General features: G+C 36.5%; 1 protein-coding gene across 1 annotated transcript; it reads left to right on the top strand.

Annotated features, from left to right (window-relative positions):
- Positions 1-1,177: 1,177 nt before the first annotated feature.
- Positions 1,178-15,046, top strand: NDC80 (NDC80 kinetochore complex component; the record flags this gene model as incomplete). Its single annotated transcript, XM_082301818.1, has 16 exons — positions 1,178-1,278; positions 1,670-1,756; positions 2,508-2,631; positions 2,756-2,928; positions 4,125-4,227; positions 5,049-5,138; positions 6,372-6,465; positions 7,570-7,676; positions 8,486-8,630; positions 8,930-9,135; positions 10,361-10,513; positions 10,791-10,880; positions 12,234-12,326; positions 13,829-13,959; positions 14,474-14,576; positions 14,924-15,046. 16 exons carry the CDS (start codon positions 1,178-1,180, stop codon positions 15,044-15,046), a joined length of 1,923 nt encoding a protein of 640 aa, XP_082157944.1.
- Between the last annotated feature and the right edge of the window lie 4,678 nt (positions 15,047-19,724).

Below are 19,724 nucleotides of genomic sequence, written 5' to 3'. Positions count from 1 at the left end.
AATTCCTCTACAGAAAGGGCAACTATACACTGGAATGGACTGCTATCGTGAATGAGTGTGTTAGGGCTGCTTAAAGAACCACCACACCTGCCCAGCATGGTGGTGGAGTCAGTGTCCCTGGAGGTGTTTAAGGAAAGGCTGGATGTAGCACTTAGTGCCATGGTCTAACTTACAAGGTGGTGTTTGGTCGTAAGTTGGACTTGATGATCTCTCAGGTCTTTTCCACCCTAATTGATTCTGTGATTCTAGAGGCTAAACACTTGCTATGTTTGTGAAAATTCAGTCTCTCTGTGGTTGGTCCTAGCTAAAGTAATGTAATAATGCAGCTTCTTCCCTAGACGCAGTGAGGTCATGAATACACTGCCCTATGATTTGAGCTAAATTTCTGTTGTCATTTGTGAGCAGTGGAACTGGAAGCAAAATGAAACACAGTTTGTATTAATAATGTGTTTTGGTAATGTTTGTAGTAGAGGAGGTTTATATTAGTTATAATTCAGTCATTTAAGCCCATCCCATAAATAAAATATAACCTTTGTAGAGGGCAGAAGCTGGCATTATTTTCCTGAATTAATTCTGTTTACTTGCAATTCCCCCCTAATGCCACTGTGGGGACAATGGTATTCATATTCCAGTTTGATTTATATTCTGCGTGCATAGTCTGAAGAGAGCCATATTATTATCTCAGATTAGGCTTCCCAGTTATTATGCTGTGATACTGGGAGATCATTTGCAAATGAATGGGTACTCAGAATTAGCGGCTCGGGAGCTGATGTATGGCTGAAGTGCTGTAAGCAGTATTTATGGTAGTCTGGCCTTCTTCCCAGTGGACTGAACTGAAAAATTTCTCAAGCTCTTTTGCTTTTGGAACCTGTAGGCTTGAAGTGACCAAATATAAAGAAAGGCAAAACAGCAGGTTTGGAATAAGCACTGACACTTTCATCAATGAAACAGTTGATTTAAAAGACTGTGGCTGCTCCTTTATATTTCTGGAGTATAACATAATCAATCTTTTTTCTTTCTTCTCTTTTTCTTTTTTTTTTTTTTTTTTTTATCTAATGTACAGGTCTACTTGTTTATTCTGAGCCTTTGGAAAATCATTGTGGCTTTTAGAAAATAAAATATCCTTAGATCCTGGATTTTCCAATACTGAGGGATTGTGATTTACAGCTCAGTCACAATGAGGCGAAGTTCAAGTATTGCTGGAAACAGCGGTCGGCAATCTATGATGGCACTGAGAGTGCAGGACAACAACAAGATGGGTCTTCAAACACCTCAGATGTAAGTCTTGCTGGTCAGGTTGCTAAAAATAAGTATATAGAACTAATTCTGAAGAGATTTATCATGGTGTGTTTGAGAGTGTGAATAGGAACTGAGGGAAAAAATGGAAACAGTGAAAAGAAGGCTCCTTGCAGCCAAGGATGTTTGCACAAGTGCTCCAGTTTTGCAAAAATACTTTCTTTAACCTTTTTGTGTACCTGTGTCATATTTCAAACAGTAACACTTTCTTACATGTTTCTTAGGAGGTGGCTGAGTGCATCAGTTGACCTTTCTAGGATGTTGCTGTGATGAAGGTGCTTAGGAATATATGAGTGCGTGTATAGTAGCTCTTGTATGAGCAAAACATGAATTGGTAGAAATAGTCACTTGAATCCTTCTCTCTATTCCTCAGGAAGGACAGAAGCACCTTTGGGAAGCTGAGCATGAGCAAACCTACATCTGGAGCTTCAGAAAGAAAAGTCAGCTGTTTTGGGAAGGGGTATGGATAGCTTTTGTTCTCAGCACTGTAAATTAAAACAAAAAAGGTCCTATGTAATTTTGGTATTTTTCTTTCTTGACAGATTTTTATTATAGGGAATAATGGAGCTGAGGTAAGCAGACCTTCAGGTCTGCCTTCCTCCAGTCCTTGATCACTAAACAATAATGCTGTGGAGTAGGAATTGCTTTGGGAGCTGTTTTTTTTCTCTTGGGAACGATGTGCACTGCAGACCTCAAGAGTATCTCAACACATTTTCCTGTTTAAGGAAGACCAACATCTGTAATACACTCTGCCTTAGTTTCTTCCCTCTAAGATACAAACCTTCCAAAAATCTATAATCTTTCTTAGTTCATGACTTTCTGTGTTGTGGGTATCTTCTTTCATAGGACCCCAATGTTGCAGGGGTCTATTTCTTTTAAGTATTCCTTAAATATTTTAGTCTTTATTTACAGTGGCCAACATGATTTTTTTCTTTATCTTTGGGGTATTTTTCAGCTCTCTAAAAGTTTGTTTCTTTCAATAAAATGAAGAAAGTATTCATCTAGGATGCAGTAATCCCTTTATGGTACATGTGACTTGTGGCTTCCAGGTTGATTGGAAAAACAATCACCTTAAATTAAGAGACCTTCAACAAAACTTCATTTGTATAACAAAGGAAAACATAAAAATAGCAATTGTTGTGACTTAAATGTTAAGAGAGTTCTTCTTTATATGTATTGTCACAAGACCTGTATTTATTGTCTGCTCTTAGAGCGAGTGGGGGTGGAGGGTCACGCAACAGCCAGTACAATGTGTTCGGGACAGAAAAGATCAAGGATCCCAGGCCCCTTCATGACAAGGCATTCATCCAACAATGTATCAAGAAGCTTTGTGAGGTAACATATTAACCTATTCTGCACATATGTTACAAGGTGTAAAATGTACTAATCAAAATGTTCATTTCTCTTGGTTTCAACTCCTAAGATTTAGTGATTGGTATTCCATGTTTCTTTCCCACAGTTCCTCGTTGAGAATGCTTATGCCCCTAATGTTTCCATGAAATCGCTACAATCTCCATCAGTTAAGGACTTTTTAAAAATCTTCATCTTTATGTATAGATTCCTATGCCCTTCTTATGAACTGCCTGACTCAAAATTTGAAGAGGAGATTCCCAAAGTTTTTAAAGAGCTTGGGTAAGATGATTATTGTTAGTCTCCTGGGCTAAATAGATATGCTATGGCTAGAAATTTAAAAGCTCAGAATTCTGCATTGATAGTTGGGGAGAATGGAGAGGTTTCTTCATTCAGATGAGACTCTAAAAGTACAAGGTTGTGATTGTTTTGTTTCATTTTCGTTTAGCTCTAGGTTTACTCTGACTTTCAGAGTCTACTATACATTTTATATTTGAACTTGCAGAACTACTAGCTCTTGGAATCTTGCTTTTTAATGTAAAATTTAATCGATTACTTGTATAAAACTTAGAGACAAGACACAATTTTCTTTTACAGACCTTTCTTTTCATTCAGTTAGAATCTAAGAACTAAAATTTCCAGAATTTTGGATCAAGTTAATTTAGTTTAAAATATGTTTTCCTGCAATTTTTCTCATTCTGCTTTCAAAGCAGAATGTGGAAATAACAAAAATGACTGTTAAGGTGAAAAAAACAACTAAGTAGCCAAGTGGTTTATTGCTGAATTTGTTCAGTGTTTGAAATCATTAACACCCCAACGTTTTCCAAGAAAGAAAATCCTCTGCCTGTTGATAATTGTGTATTTTCAGTCTCATTAAAAAAAAAAACAAAGGAGTGTATTTTACTCCTGTAGATTTGAACCCATGATGGTGTGAAAGTGCTGGGCTCCGTAAATGTAGGTGTAAATCTGTTTTGCTCACTTCACTTTGTTCTCAGCACTTTAATAAAACTTTGTTTTAATCTGTAACATCTGAAACTGCTGACCTAGTTTGAAATGTTGAAAAGGATTACACTCTGCTGCACCAAGAGTGTAATTCTGGATAAAATGACTAATTCTGACAACTCACTTTAAGTTGTCTTTTGAGAGTTCAAGGAGCATCTGGATGACACTCTTAATCATATGGTTTAGTTGTAGGCAGTGCTATGAGGAGCAGGGAGTTGGACTTGTTGATCTTTAAGGGTCCCTTTCAAATCAAGATATTCTATGAATCACAAAATGAGAAACCCATGACAATTGAATAAAATAGTGCTGTAAGAACTCAACTTACTTCCTTTGATGTACAGTATAAAGTACAATTGAGTTTGCTCTTCCTTTTGTGCCTTCATCTACATTGTGCTTCTTTATTCTCAAAATGTACTGGTTTGTTTCCATCACTGTTTGCCACAGCTATTAAAAATGTATTTTCTTTGGCCTTATAGGTACCCCTTTCCTCTTTCAAAAAGCTCCATGTACACTGTGGGAGCACCACACACCTGGCCTCAGATTGTGGCAGCTCTGGTTTGGTTAATTGATTGTGTCAAGGTAACATTTGTCTTAAGATAAATATTTCCACTTTGCAGACTGGAATGTTAGTTTCAATACAGATGTAGTAAATATTTTCTACAAATCTCCTTGTTTAACATATATGTAAAGAAAAAGGTAGGTGTTCTTAGCTGTCATCTGGGAGCTGACCCTTAGCCTTATGTTTTAGTAACTTTTAAATAAGCTTTTCTTGTTACATTATGATAATTCTTTTCTTTAAATGTATGCACTGGACAAATTAATGTATAAAAAAAGGTGGGGAAGTGCTGACATATATACATTAAATGTGAGAAGTTAATGGGTATAATCACTGAATAGAACTGGTATCTTCAGTGCAGATGTTGTGACATCTGCCATTCTCCCCTAAATTTGAAGTCGAAGGATGGAATTTTCAATTTAAATTATTCAAATGTCCTGTAATTCTTATACAGAGTGGCAAGTTTTGTGTTTGGGTGGGGTGTTTTTATTTAATTTTGGTTTGGTTTGGGCTTTTTTTTTTTTTTTTTAGTTGTGGTAACTGTTGTTGCTGCCAGCTCAGGTCTGAGCAAAATTTGGAATCTGTGACAGAAGTTCACCACTGCTGAATTGAGCACCCATGAAAATCCTGTCCTTTATTGCTGAAAAGACACAAGACAATTTGGCAGTGTTCACTGTCCAGTTCATGCCTCCTTACCTGTGTGTTTAGTCAACTAAGCACAGGCTCATTACAACCTGCTTGCTGAAATCCTAATCCAGTGTTACTCTGCTTCTTATCATGAAACCAATATGAAAACTAATGGATGTCTTCACATTTGCTCTGTGTGTCCACCTCTGCTTTTCAGCTGTACACTGCCATGAGGGAAAATGCGCCACCGTTTGATGAAGGACAGAACTGGGGAGGAGAGACAGATGATGGAATTGTACATAATAAGGTACCATAAAAAGTTAAATGAGAATCGGAATTGCTCAACTGAACTTTGCCATGTGCTGTAACGACACAATTTAAATACAGTTTAGATTGTTGTGTCATGTATTTATAGATTCTGTTCCCTTTTATATTCACAATGCTTTCTTGGAAGTAGAATAGCATTTTATAAAAAGCTGGTGAACTATTTCCTGAGCAGGCATCATGGCCTGTCTATTGATGAAGACAGAGTATTAAACAGAAATGCCTTATTCTCCAGTTCTCCTTTGTGGAGAAAGGGAATCATTATGCTGCTTGTTGTTTTAGTAGAGTTTCTGGTATATTTTGCTTTAGCACTCAAGACTTTGGAGGTTAATAGCAGTGCAGGGTAAAGACAGCGACTTAATTCTAAATATAGTTGCTTCTGCCAATATCTACTCAGTTTACTATGTAAAAATTGGTTATAAAGTTTTATTTCTGAGACACAAAATAGGGTGGCAATGTAATTCAGGCACTTAAAAATCCAATAGCTTGCTTTCTTTTTAATTTATCATAGATTATTAGTACTACTCAGATTTAACTCAGTGTTAATTCACAACAGGTGTTTGGAAGGGGTTGCATTATAAGCTAAAACATTTAATTAGAAAATTGCAAAAATCAAGTTAAATCATAATTTTGGACTAAGGTTACAACCTGATGGCTGGCAAGTAAAAATGTTTTTAAACTAAATATGTTCTTCTACACTGACACGCATATATGTTGATACAAAATTCACAATACTGGTGTAATTGCTTCTGAAACATCTGTAACTTAGTGTCTAGCAAATTCTTTTTAGGTAACCTTTCTTTAATTCTAGATTAGTTCTTTGACATCTGCAGATTGGAATTTTAATGGTAATATTTCCTGAAGAGGTCTGTTAAACAGATCTACATTTTCCATAAAGTAGCCTGAGAGAATCATATGCATCAAGATAAAAAATTCTTTAATATTGTACCTACAATCCTTGTAAAATATCCTAGAAAAATATACCATTTCCAGACCTTTCTTAATGTGAATTATAGGTGCCTCCTTCTGCTTGAATATAATCTTTTGACATTCTGTGTTCAAAGGGAGGAAAAAAGTTGACTTTACAGAAGTACAATCAAAACAGTGAAAGATATTTTTGGTGTCTTAAATTCCACTGATTGAATAGCTTTAGACTATCCAGATATTTTACAGGCCTTGGAATTGTTGAAATGAAAGATTTTTAAATTGTTTGCAGCTTTTCATGGACTACTCTGTGAAATGCTACGAGCTTTTCATGAAAGGGAGAGATACTTTTGAAGAATTGGATGCTGAAGTGCAGTCAAAATTAAGTAAGTTTTCAAGTTTTAATTAATATTTGATTGTGTTACTGGTTTCTTTTCTCCTAGCATCAGTTTGTTCAGTTTACAGGTGAAAGTGATCTGAGATAAGGGAACCCTAAATTCCTAAGTACCTTTCAGTTCAACTTTTTACCAGTACAGATGGATGGGTCATGATCTGCTATCAGCTGTAGCTGTGTCACCTGGTTTTTTAATGGCTTTGTGGCAGAAAACCAGTATACAATTCTTCAGATGCAAATTCCATCTATGCAGATGACTCTTGTTTCTGTCTGACAAAGTTAAAAAGTAAAAAAAAAGAAAAATATTGTCAGAGGATGCACACCTAATAAGAAAGAAAGTTCAGCTTTTAAAGCTCTAAAAACAGTCTGCAAGAGCTCCAAACTGTGTTGTGAGGGTTCCTGTTTATGATTTGGTATGCACCTGTGTTTGTCTCCAGGGAGGTAGAAAACTGTTAGGTTTTTTTGACTCACTCATTTCACCACCTATAGAAATACAAACAGAATTTGAGAACAAGCAAGAAAAACATTTCTTGCTTTCTGTGCTCTCCTATGAAAAGCCAGAATAAGGACACTTTGTTTGCAAACTAGAGTCATCAGCTGGAGAGGGAACAAGCTACCACAATGCTACTGGATATTAGTGGGAAAAAATAATCACCCCATTGTTTGGCAAAGGCTAAGTGAAGTTAGGGAGAAGATTTCTCAAGAGGCAAGGAAGTATATGGATAAGAAAGAGGTTGTTAAATAAGTTTGATCTGTTCTAGCTTCGCAAGGTAGTCTGACTTGTGTACTATCCTGTGGTATGGGCTGTATGAGAGTTTGGAAACTCTTAACTCAGAGGAGTGACTTTGAAGTCTTTTTGACATAAGGACTGAGAAATCCATTTCTCTTCTTGTTTGTTTTGGGGTTTTTGCCTGGTTGCATTTTAATGAAAGGTTTTTCTGATGGGTTTCTTGGTTGTTTTTAGTTATTTCTTTAGTGTAAAAGAATTGTCCAGATAATGGGTATTTACTGTGCTGAAGCTAATGTTCAGATACTCAGGTGGTGATATTAAGTGAGATTAATTTGTAACCCCACTCTCTTTTCTCCTCTCCCCCAGAGGATTTATTTAATATAGATGAATTCCAGATAGAAAGTTTAGCAGCTGAAAACAAAAGACTTCAAGAAGAGATTGCAAGACTAGAAAAAGAAAAGGAAAGTGAGCCGGTTAGTAAATTATGTCTCTGTTTTTATGGTGGAGTTGAATTTTGTTATTGACCATTTCTGAATGAAGATACTTATGATACATAACACATGGAAAAGTATTTTCAGTGCTTTGAGATTTTAATTAGGACGGGTTTTTACAGACTGTACCATTATAAGACAAGGCATTTTCTGTGGAGTCTTCAGTCAATATTTGTTTAAGGATGTGCAGATATTTCCAGGTAATAAGGTCTTGTATTGACTGAAATATTAATAAAATACTTGAACCACTTTTTTTTTTTTAATATAAATCTCAAAGTTATTTTTTCTAAATGTGTTGGCATGAGGCATGGGATTCAGTGGTAACAATATATTTTAGGGAAAATGTTTTGCTTGAAAAGCTGGATTCTGCTTTTAATGCATCATGAGTTTAAAAATGGGTTAGTGGCTGTGCAGGTGGCAAACTGAGACTCCTGCCAACTGAGCAAAATGTGTGCTGGGTTTATTCCCAGCTTTCCATGCCCTAGTTTTATCTGCCCTCTGTATATTATTATAATTAAGTTGTGAACTACCTGTAATAAGAATTTCTAAAAGCAGGATCTAATGCAAATGAGAGACTTAATGCTGAAATACAAGAATCTTTTTAACCTCTATGCTGTTATTTTAAAGGTGCTTGACTTGACTCAGCTGTCAGAGATAAAAAATTATTAAAGTTCTTTAGTTTTATATTTGTGCTGTTGATATTGACCAATTACTCTACTGTCTTGTCTGGAAAGTGAAGTCACTAGCTTATATTAATCTAAGAGTGATTGTTCTTTTCACTCACTTCCTAGGATCGTAGAGTAACACTACGAAACGTGAAATCATCTCTTCAAGCTGATGTCCAGAAATACCAGGCTTATTTGGCTAATCTGGAATCTCATATAGCCATCCTTGATCAAAAAATGGAAAGTGTTAATGATGAAGTTGAGACAACGGGTAAGAAGGCCTTGATCACAGTCAGGACAGTGAAGCTAGAAATAGTCTTAAAATAATTCTAATTCTTAGCCTGAGGACAGAGCGAGATACTTGGAGTATGATGATGCTACAAATAAACTTTCCAGAATGAATTGCTAATAAAGATTTTTCTTGTCTAATAGCTGTTAGTACACTAGAGTAGCGAAATGATAATGATATGTAATAAATAATTATATTATTTACTCATAAAATACGGAGGTTAGGTTGAAGTATATAGGCTGGCATTTTATGTCCATTTCACAAATGTTTTGTGAACTTAGAAATGGAAGTAGAAGCAATGAAGCAGGAGAATGCCCGGCTCCAGCACATCTTTGATAACCAAAAGTACTCCGTTGCGGACATTCAGAGAATAAATCATGAGAGAAATGAGTTGCAGCAAACCATTAACAAGCTGACTAAGGAAGTGGAAGCAGAAGAACATCAGCTGTGGAATGAAGAGCTAAAATATGCTAGGAATAAAGAAGCGGTATGTGAAAACCCCACTACACTGAGGTGGCTGTCAGTTTTCATCATGAAAGCTTAAAATTGGAGTATTGCTAACTTCTTTCCTAAATAATCTAACAACACCATACATGTATCTAACCAGGCAAAACTGACAAGAATGGCCTCTGTTTATAATATCTCTGAAAAATGTTTCTTCCCCCCCCCCCCCCCCACCTTTTTCTGTTTTGTGCTTACTGGAAATGTATTCTTTTCTTTTCTGGATCGTAAGAGATGTAGCTAGAATATGCAGCACTGTCAGCTCTCACTGCTATAGCATTAAGGGCTTTGATAACATTAGCATGCCAATGCTTTGATAACACAAGAAATTTCAGGCTGATGTTAATATTTCATAGCAAGGAAGTATGGCAAAACTAGTGAATTTGAATCAATTGCTTTGCATGCATTTAGGGCCAGATTAGTCATTTATGTAGAAGTGGTAACATCTTTCAAGGTGCAAGTTCAATTGCTTCAAACAGAACAATAAGATATAGTCCTGTAAGTGATGGGATTTAAAAGCTGCTGCTTTGCCAGATGGAGAACTAAAGAAAAATACTCTCAAATTTATTTGGTATTTGGCAAGGTTACCCTTTATCAAGCACTTGTATTAACTTAAATTCCTCATGTGCAAGTAAGAAGCACGTAAAACTGGAAAAAAAAATAGGGTTCTTTAGTGTTTGCATATAAATAGCACTCATTAATTAGAAATTAGAGCATTTAATAAGCTTTGTTTAGAGGCATGCTCAAGTTAGTTTGTTATAAGGATATGTGGCTGTGTGGCATTTCCTGTCAAAACTAATGAGAGAAGGCACATTGACATGATGGTTGGTTTAGTATTGGTTTAATTGGATGATTGTTTTAGTATTATTGTCCAGCATGTTTTTACTTTCCTATCAGCTAATTCTCAAAAAGTTGAGGCAGGTAAAATTATGGCAGATGAATTTGGAAAACCACAGGTGAAAGCATCCAGTGTCAGCCATATACACTGAGAAACTTTGCTGAGCAAACTCCGAGAGAATCGTAAAACAGTATCCAATCCAGCAAACTGCTGGAATGGCATTACATACAGCTCTTGAATACTGTGGTGTAACAAGGAATCACGTCTATACAGAGCAACTCAGGAACTTGTTTAAAGTACTATATGAATACTTTTTGCAAAGCTTTCCTCTTATATCTCTTCTATGATTAAAGCCCTCTTCTCCTCTGAGCAGATTGAAATGCAACTAGCAGAGTATCATAAACTGGCGCGAAAGCTGAAATTAATTCCAGTAAGTGCTGAGAATTCCAGAGGCCACGACTTTGAGATTCAGTTTAATCCTGAAGCAGGACCAAATTGCCTAGTCAAATACAGAACTCAGATCAAGGTAAGTAAAGTCAACACTAAAGGCTTTGGTTACCAGTCACAAAAAAAAAAAGTGTTTCTTTGGAAATGCTGGAAAGGTCTCTCAATCTCACAATGAAATGTCATTGAAAAGCTTGTGTGATGAGTCACCATAATGACATTTTAGTATATGAAAGAAATTTGGTATTGGAGAATACAGTAGCCTAAATAAAAACAGAAGGAAAAGATGTACTGGGGTGCATCTTGGTTCAAATAAGCAAATTGCATTAACCAGATCTTCTTGTATGCATATTTTACAGGCTCCCCTCATGGAGATCATCAACCAGACTGAGGAAGAAATTAGTAAAGCCACTCAACGGAAAATTACTTTGGAAGATACTTTAGAACAGGTGTGTTGGTTAATGAAGATTAGGGCTATGATACCAACCCTAAAACCTTATGTGCTGCTTTCATTCAACCTTTTGCAGGGGTGAAGAGTGGTGTGGTGGGCTGGTTTTTGTTTGGGTTGGTTTGTTGGATTGGTTGGGGTTTTTCTGAGGACAAGTAGAGGGGGAGAAGCTGTGAGAAAACTGCTTTAATTGTGATGAGACCTAGAAGTTTTTCAAAGAATTGGTGTCTTTGTTGGTTTAAATATTGTGTATTCCCTAAACTAAAGTTTATGTAGCTTACATAATTGACCGTAAACATTGGAAATACTTGTTTTTAATAAGTTGCCCATTCCAGTCGATTGTGTGGCTTACCATCACTGACAAATTGTTGTCAGGAAGGTTTTTAGCAATATGGGTTGGGGATGGATTGAAAGAGGGAGAATTTTATTTCCCCATTCTTCTACCTTTACCTTGGATTTTATCGCTGAGCATGATGTTATGTGGTATGGAATGTCCTTTTGGCTGGCTGATCTGACTGTGCGCCTTCCCAATTTCTTGCCTATCCCTGCGCTACTCAGTGAGGGGCCCTGGGAGGGATAGAAAGCCTTGGAATGCTGTGCAAGCACTATTCAGCAATAGCCAAAACACTGTGTTACCAACACTGTTTTAGCCCCTTACCCAAAACAAAGAACAATACAGACTGCTATGAAGACAGTTAATGCCATCCCAGCCTAGCCTTGAGGCAGCTGGTTGTGGGGTCTGTAGCTCAGACCCAGGAAGCTGTAACCGGTCCAGAGAGATGGCCCTGCGAGGAACTGTCTTCCTGAGGCCTGTACAGCTTTCCCTCAGCCACTGGAGTGCCTTTGCAGAGAGGCTAACAGCTCTTTAGTGATTTTCAGCTGGTGATTTTAGCTCTTGCTCTGCCAGGCAGTCTCCAGGCCAGACCAGGAGGAGAGAGATGAGAGGCCCGTGTGGCATTCCCGCATAGGTGGCTTTGTCTTGCACCCGCAAAAGGTGGCCAGTCACAAGCTCACTCTCCCGACTGAGCTAGCCAGGCTTCTTTTATGGGGATACAGGGGTGGGTGTGAGAGGGTAAAAGCCAGTGGATTACAAAGGATCTACATAGGGTCTTCCAGAGGATCATGGGTCTGTGTCCTCTCTCGCCGTAACTGAGGAGTGCTGCTTTTTCCAAGGGGATTCTGCTGGGAGGTTGTGCAACCTCATTATCAGCAGACCTCTCTGCAGGGCAGGGGCTGGGCATATCCCACGTAGACTGGTTTAATTTTTTTTCTGAGCTACCAGGTTTTGTTTCTGATGGCATGGATTTGTATGTTGGAATTCTTTTTGAACTATATTTCTTTGTTTTCATCCTAGGTGAACGTAATGGTAGAGGACAAGAAACGCAGTGTGAAAATGCTGACAGAAGAAGCTGAAAAGCTGGATGATCTTTATCATCAGAAGCTTAAGGTAGAATTTCTTACAGGTTGATGACAGCTTATCTTTAGTGATATCCTTATCCTTAATCTTTGTATTTATAGATAAGTTTTTGGTTTGCATTTTTGTTTGGGCCTCTGCCTTTGCCTTCTTTCCTTCCTCTTACAGGATTTTTTCATTCTTTTCAGGAAACCAATTTGACTGCTACCTTAACTGAATCAGTTTTCACTTTCTTGTAAGAGAATCTGGCATCATACTATAGCAGATCCTGTAAATCATAAATTACTGCATCTAGTAATAAAAGCAGCAGCAATCATCTGACCTCAGGATATCTCAGAGCATGTGCTTGAAGGAGATTTTAGGATTAGCAGAATCTGCCTTGTCTAATCAATTTATATATAATAAATACATTTACAGTTTTTCGTAAGCATGTTAAATCAGCTTCTGTAAAAACTAAGGAAAATAATGATTGACCAAAAGCATGTTAAATATTTTAATGTTCTGAAACTGTTTCTTGCTTTAGATTCCTTTCCTAGCACAGTAGCAGTCCCTATCATTTTCCTCACTTATAGTTTAGCAACAAAACGTAGCCCTCTCAGTTAAAAACTGAGTGGCTATTTTGGTACCTCCCAACTTTTCTGACAGCACAGCTTTGGTGGGGCTGTGGTGCCCTGCAGAAAAATTTTCTTTGAACTAAAATAGCGTTTACCATAAATGCTCTTGTAAATCCAAAGTCCTGTGCTATAGCCATGAAACAGGGTTATTTCACTGCTAATACCTGCTGGGTTGGCTAAAGGCAATTAATTTAGTTTAGTTTTTTCAAATCACATGAAATTTAGCTTTTGATCTGTGTTCTTGCATGTACCTTGCTCTAAAAATAAGCTCGTAAAATACACAGTTGCCACCAGATGTTTATAATAAGACATAGTCATGTAATTCCTCTTGTAATTTTTAAAATGCTGTTTGTAAGTCTTAAGTATTAAAATTACTTTTGAAGGATGATGTTTCAGTAATCTACCAGAATTGCATGTTGAACTGATGGCAGAATTTTGTTTGGCTTTGTGGATTGTATAGCATCAACAGTGTCATTCTCCTTGAAGAGATAATTACTTAGAATTTTACTCTCTGACACAAAAAGGAAAAGCTGTGTTCTTACTCAAATGGGATTTTATTTTTTTAATCTAGAAACAGTTGTTCGTGATGTGCCATTTCTAAGCTATTTAGATTATCTAAGGAATACTTTTTGAGTTTAACTTTGAAGGGAAAATACCTGCAACACAGGCCTTTAAATATGGTTAAAGGCATAAAGAGAAGGTTAGGCTTATTCAGGGAGGGAGATGATACAGAAAATACCTTAAACTTTAAGTTTGGGAAGGATGTCCTTGGGGATTTTTTATTCAGTTCTGAACTTGGAGTTACTTGTGTTAATTTTGAATTTAAGCATTAGGATGTAATCAGGTAATAGAAAGAAGAAAAAAAATCCAAACTATTCCTGAGCTATGCAGCTTTTTCCCCCTCTTTCCTTGTGACTATAGGAGACAGAAGAGGAAGAGCAAAAATGTGCAAATGAACTGGAATCCTTAAAAAGGCATAAACAATTACTTGAGAGTGGTGTCAACGAAGGTCTCAGTGAAGCCACAAATGAATTGCATGATCTCCAACGACAGTAAGACTCGTAACTTCAATGTTTTCCCTTTTGATTTTGGTTTTCAAAGATATGCTCTTGAACCTAATATAGAATTGTTTCAGCATGTATCCGTCTCAGCATATTAATTTCATAAGTTAACAACTGAAAGATGTTTTTCCTCAACAGTATTTTGCTAGAATATTTGTCTGCTATATCAGAACTCCTGTTTTCCATGTAATTATTTTTTTAATATATATATGGTTGTAGCAAGAAAATTAGTTTGTTTCCAACTTAGATGACAACTGCATTTTATACCTCAAAGTCTGAAAAGAGTATTCTGACTCTAAGACGCATTGTTTCTTATCAGTTAGCACAACACAGTTTGTTTTTTTTTTTAAGTTGAATATTAATATACTTTAACTTGGTTCAAATTAATACTTATAGAGAAAAAAGTATGGCAAACATGATGATAAATCAGACTTGAGGTGATTGTTTTAAATGCCAGGAATTCTCTAATTATGGATATGATCTTCTGAGTATCTTTACCTTTTAGATATCAAGTTGTTTTGCAAGCAACAACAGAAGAGAACAGAAAAGTTGGTGGAAACTTGAGTCGTCTTATAGAAACGATTGCTACTCATATAGCATCCATAGCGGTAAGCTAAAATTTCATATTCAGAGTTAAATCTCTCTAGAGACATTTGCAGTTGGAAATTAGAACTTACTCTTTCTAAGGAAGTATCAGTTATTTAGCTGCTGCACTGAATCCATAGATTCTAGTTAAATTTGTTGACAAAACCTTTGGTATAAATAATTAGAACTGATCATTAAGTTTCAGCAGTAACATCCTGTCAGGTTAAACCTGCTTCTGGTAGATGTCTTTCAGGAAAGTGTTTAACTGAAATCAGTTAACCTGTGCAATGACTGCTTAAAATGCTTTAGCAGAATCAGTACAATACAGACCATGATAGAGCTAATAGAGCTTTCTATACCTCTTTTCTAGAAATACCTTGATGAACAGAATGTGAAAATTTACAGAGATTATGAAGAATTCATGTCTGAAGATCTATTGTCAGACTTGACCAGCATCCTAGACAGTTATAAAAAGAAGGCTGAAAGTCTCTAATTACTAGAAAGGTGAAGATGAAAATTTTGCATTTTGGAAGCTCTGGTGTGATGCCTTCTAAAAGGATGGGTACTACCTGTGTTTAGCACTGAAACTGGTTTTAAGTGTAAGGAAGTATTTATGAACTTTCTTTGTTTCATTGATACAAATACATTAACGAATTAAGCAATATATTTGCATTTTTTTAAAAAAAGGCTTTGCTTACATTCATACTTTCAATATCTTATACATGCTTACAAACAAGTGTGACAGGACAACTGTGGAACAACTGCATTTTGTTCCTTCTTTATAATCAAATCACTTTCCAGGAACATCAGTCAAACAGGCGTACAGTTAAACTGTTAAAATAAGGCAGAGTGAACATCAAGATGGAACAGCAAGTGATAACACAAATGCAGAGGTTACTGACAACTGAAATACTGCTATGGTTTTTGTAAACATGCAAGATTCCTAAATGATAACAGCTATGCTTTCATTTCTAGAGTATAGATTGTGCATTTCATAGCATATGTATGCATTTAGGGCACATGCATGACAGTTCACATCCTCCCCAAGCCTTTGTTTCACTAGCAAGACTAAATGTAAATGTCTGTCTCCTGCTTCTTTAGTTACCTATGAAACTGCCCAGAGACCCCTCTCACATGAGTAAGCAATTCTTTTTAAAATTAAAACCTCTTTGAAAAAGATGATTAGTCCTTAGAAAGTAGTCTTGTAAATAGCCCAGAAAAAGAAAGATAGTAGTTTGAAAAAACGTTTTGCCTTTAGGTGCTTGTAATCCCAGATGAAGCTTCACTGAACTTCTTGAATATGTGTACCAGAGAAAGCTCTAAGTAGGACATCAGATGAATACTGGCTGTGTATATAATCAGTTGTAGGTTTGGTTCATGTTAGATACATCAAAATGGTCTAAAATGTCTGTATTCTTCTTGATAGGCCAGTTGGACAGACACTGTTTTATTTTTCTTCCTCAGGAAAGTAACAGTAAAATTAGTGTACGGGGAGCTCTGATCTAAATACTTTGAAGAAAGGTTTTCAATGCTATGTGAAAGTAGTATCTTGTTATCTACTCTGTCTATAATTTTGTGTTTAAAAAAATAAATAAAACCCAGCATTTGTGTCTTGGATAGTTTATGATGGTGTATCCTAACAAAATCATTGAAGTATTTGAGTGTTGTTTTTAGAGTTCAGACATTGAAATATATAAAGAGAAAAACAATTTTGCAGTTGCTTAGAAGATTTTAACAGCTGATAGATAACGGAAGTTGCTCCTTAATTCTACAATATTTGAATGAAACACAGATCCCTAGGATATACGATAAAACCTGAGTTAGACCACCTAAACACAGACTGCAATTAAAAACTGAATTGTCTAATTCTAGGCTATTTTTGCAGAATGAGTTAAAACTCAGTTGTCCTTAATATAGTGTGTGAATCTTATGGCTCTGGTTATGAGTATTTTGTTCCAGATATTATGATAATGATGACATTATTTAAGCTTCTAGTTTTCTGTTCTTTTTTCATACTCCAGAATTTTGATTTGACAGCTAGAAAAGTTTTCTGACAGGTGGGAAGTTTTTATGCTTTGTTTTGTCCTCTTTTATCTTTACAGGCTCTTCCTTTTGTTTTCTGTAACAAACTAGTCTTTACTACATTCCTTCTCTTCAGAAGTTTTTTGCTTTTGTGCTCTTTTAACATTTTTGTTACCTAAAGCAATGTTCTTTTAATGTAGCAAAGCTATGACCCAGATAGGAGAACCACATTCCTTTAAAGTATGTGCTTATTTAGGGGCTATGCTCTCTCTTGGCTCCCCTATACCTGTTTGTCTCTGCTTCTGTAACTGATCTTGTATTTCTTAACAGCTGTAGGTTCCTTGCCATGTGCAATATTCAGTTGATTAAACGAAAGCAAAATAAATGGCATTTCCAAGGACTTTATATTAACCCTAATGAAAATGGATTAAAGAATCAAAGTCTCAATGCCTTCCCTTAATGCACTGGCCAATGTAACATTCTGAAATTAAAGTCCCAAAAAATTCCATGTTTGTAACATTGGCAACATGTTTTTGTTATTGGTCTGTATGTTGGTGAAGCTAAACTGCCTTTAGAACCACTGCAGGCTTGGGCCTAGGTTCTGTAAAAGGCTATAGGGATGTCTGTTGTAATCTAACAGATCAACATCAGCCAATGTTTACTAGGTACTATGTTTTCACAATTTAAAAATGGAGGGAATTTTTTTAATCCTTGTTGAATGTGTCCTCTGTGATATTGGAAGTTTATTTTTGATTTGTATTCTGGAATATGGCTTTTAAATTTAGGCAGTAGGCACTAGATCTGCTTTTGGTTCTGTTTCTTTATTGGAATATAAAATCTCAATGAGAGTGTACCATGGCACCTGTACATTTCAGTAGTATGAGTCATTTGTAAATTTTGGCTTTTGTATGGATACAGTCACCTCATTTAGTGCTAGTGTACCTTTTGTACAGTTTGTATTTTTATACTCAATGAAATTTCTTATGCATTTTTCTATGAAGGATAGATTCTTACTGAAGTGTAGAAATATGACATAAGAACCCAATTAATCTGACTTTCCTCGAGGAAATAAATAATAAATGTTGAACGTGCATTGTGTAGAGGAAAAATAAAATACAGAAACATCTTCCTGCAAGTTTTAGAGGAATAAAAATTGCTTTAACCTTTTAAAAATTGATGGCTTTTTAAAAATTCTTAGGAACATAGGGCCAAGCTGTTTTGACAATGATTTATGTGGTATTCTTTTGGCAATAATCTCACCAACCAGCATTTTGTTATCTTAATATTAAATAACTATTTCCTTTACATGACCACTCTTGCATCTGCTTTTTTTTTTTTTTCTTTTAATTTAGCTACAAAAAATAACACTTGATGCTGTAGAAGCATGCTGGAACTCTCTCTGTAGCTTTCTTCTTTTCCCTGGGGTATGTTGTTTTTTCTTATTATGTTGTCAGAAACTCTCACCACTGTCAAGAACTTGATAGTTCATTTTTGGAGTATTTCTTGAGTGCATCATGTAGATTCATTCAGAATGGAAAAGGCTTCCAAGTTCATTGAGTCCAACTGTTAACCCAACACTGCCAAGTCCACCACAACACCATCTCCCTGAGTGCCACATCCTCATGACTTATAAATACCTCGAGGGCTGGTGATTCAACTACTTCCTTGAGCAGCCTGTTCCAGTGTTTGACAACCCCTTCTGTGAAGAAACTTTTCCTAACAGCTAATTTAAACCTTCCCTGGTGCAACCTGAGTGTGCTAAGGCTTTAACTTTGTGGTGTCTGTTCAGCTTAACTTGTATGAGGCTTTTGGAACCCTTCTCATCGGTTTTGCCAATGTACAGCAGTGCATGCCTATGCAAGCCTTTAGTTCTGAGCTGGATAACAATTTGTGCTCTGTGGTTCTGTAAGACTTCCAATAGTTTGCCTACTTTGGCCTTTAATGGTAGTTCTCATCCCAGCTCCAACTTCTGTGGCAGAATTAAAAAACCGTATTTTTTTTTTTTTATTCTTTTTTGGAAGAGTAAGAAAGAAGAAAAAGCCAATAGCTGTAGACATTCCCTTTTCACTAACAGGGGCAGCTCCCTCAGTGCAATGCTCTAGTAAAAAAGGAAGACTGTAGTATCTCATGCTAAGTGACTGTAAAGCAGTGGAGAGTTTGTGAACAAGGGTATTGTCTAGTCATTCCTTATCTACAGGTTATTTGGTATGCAAGTATTTTGAGCACTGCAAACAATCTGAAGAGACTACTTATATAATCTTTCTACTCTTCTCTGGGCTGCACTGTTTTGCTTTAATACTGGAAACTTTAATGTGTCCTTTAGAGCCAGTCAACCGTCCTCTTTTGGCAGGAATACAAAACAGGGAATGTACCTGTTTTTTCAATGCTTGCTGTCTACAGATTTTTGGCTGTGAAAGGGTCCTGGTATGATGAAATCATGTATTGTTGAGTCTTTTTTTGCTTGAAAAGTTGACCACCATATAGGGCTATTGTATCTTCATTGGGATTTTACATTTTAGGTGCTTGTTGAAAGTTTTGATGGTATTCATTCTGTTTTAAGAAATGGAAGAAGCATGGAAGACACACAGCCCTCACTGTCCCCACTGGATGAGGGGATACCAATGCCTTAGCCAATGTCATATTTATGGGAAGTGCACTGACATCTTCAGTCCTGTATCAGGGCTGCTTTTTTTTTTTTTTTAATCTTGATCTGTTTACAGGATTTTTCTAGACATGACAAATGCCAGGTCTGTTGTGCACTTCTGCCCACTGGAGAGTGGACCTATCGTGAACCCCAGTTCATAAAGTCCCAGAATTTGCCTGAGGTAGACAGGATCACATCCACCTACAGGATGATTGGCTGTACTCCCTCTATTCCAGAAGTTCTTATCAACAGCTTCATGATAACAAGGAGCTTTTGTGATGTGCGGTCTGTATGGTGTTCTCCCTAGCACCTCATGCATGAGACCACAGTTTTAACTGGCAGTGACCTGATAAGCATTTTAGTCTCAAGAACCCTTGGCACAAGGCAAAGATTTAAAAGGCATATAAAACTGTCTCTTACTCCAATTTCACCTCTAAAGAAACATTTATCAGTTTGACAAGACTCCAAAGCAGAAGGAAAGACAGGTGGTGATGGAATGTGTGTA

This window comes from Coloeus monedula, assembly GCF_965178545.1.
Source record: "Coloeus monedula genome assembly, chromosome: 1".
NCBI lineage: Eukaryota > Metazoa > Chordata > Aves > Passeriformes > Corvidae > Coloeus > Coloeus monedula.
The sequence above is the reverse complement of the archived record's forward strand: the minus strand, read 5'-3'. Positions and strand labels throughout refer to the sequence as shown.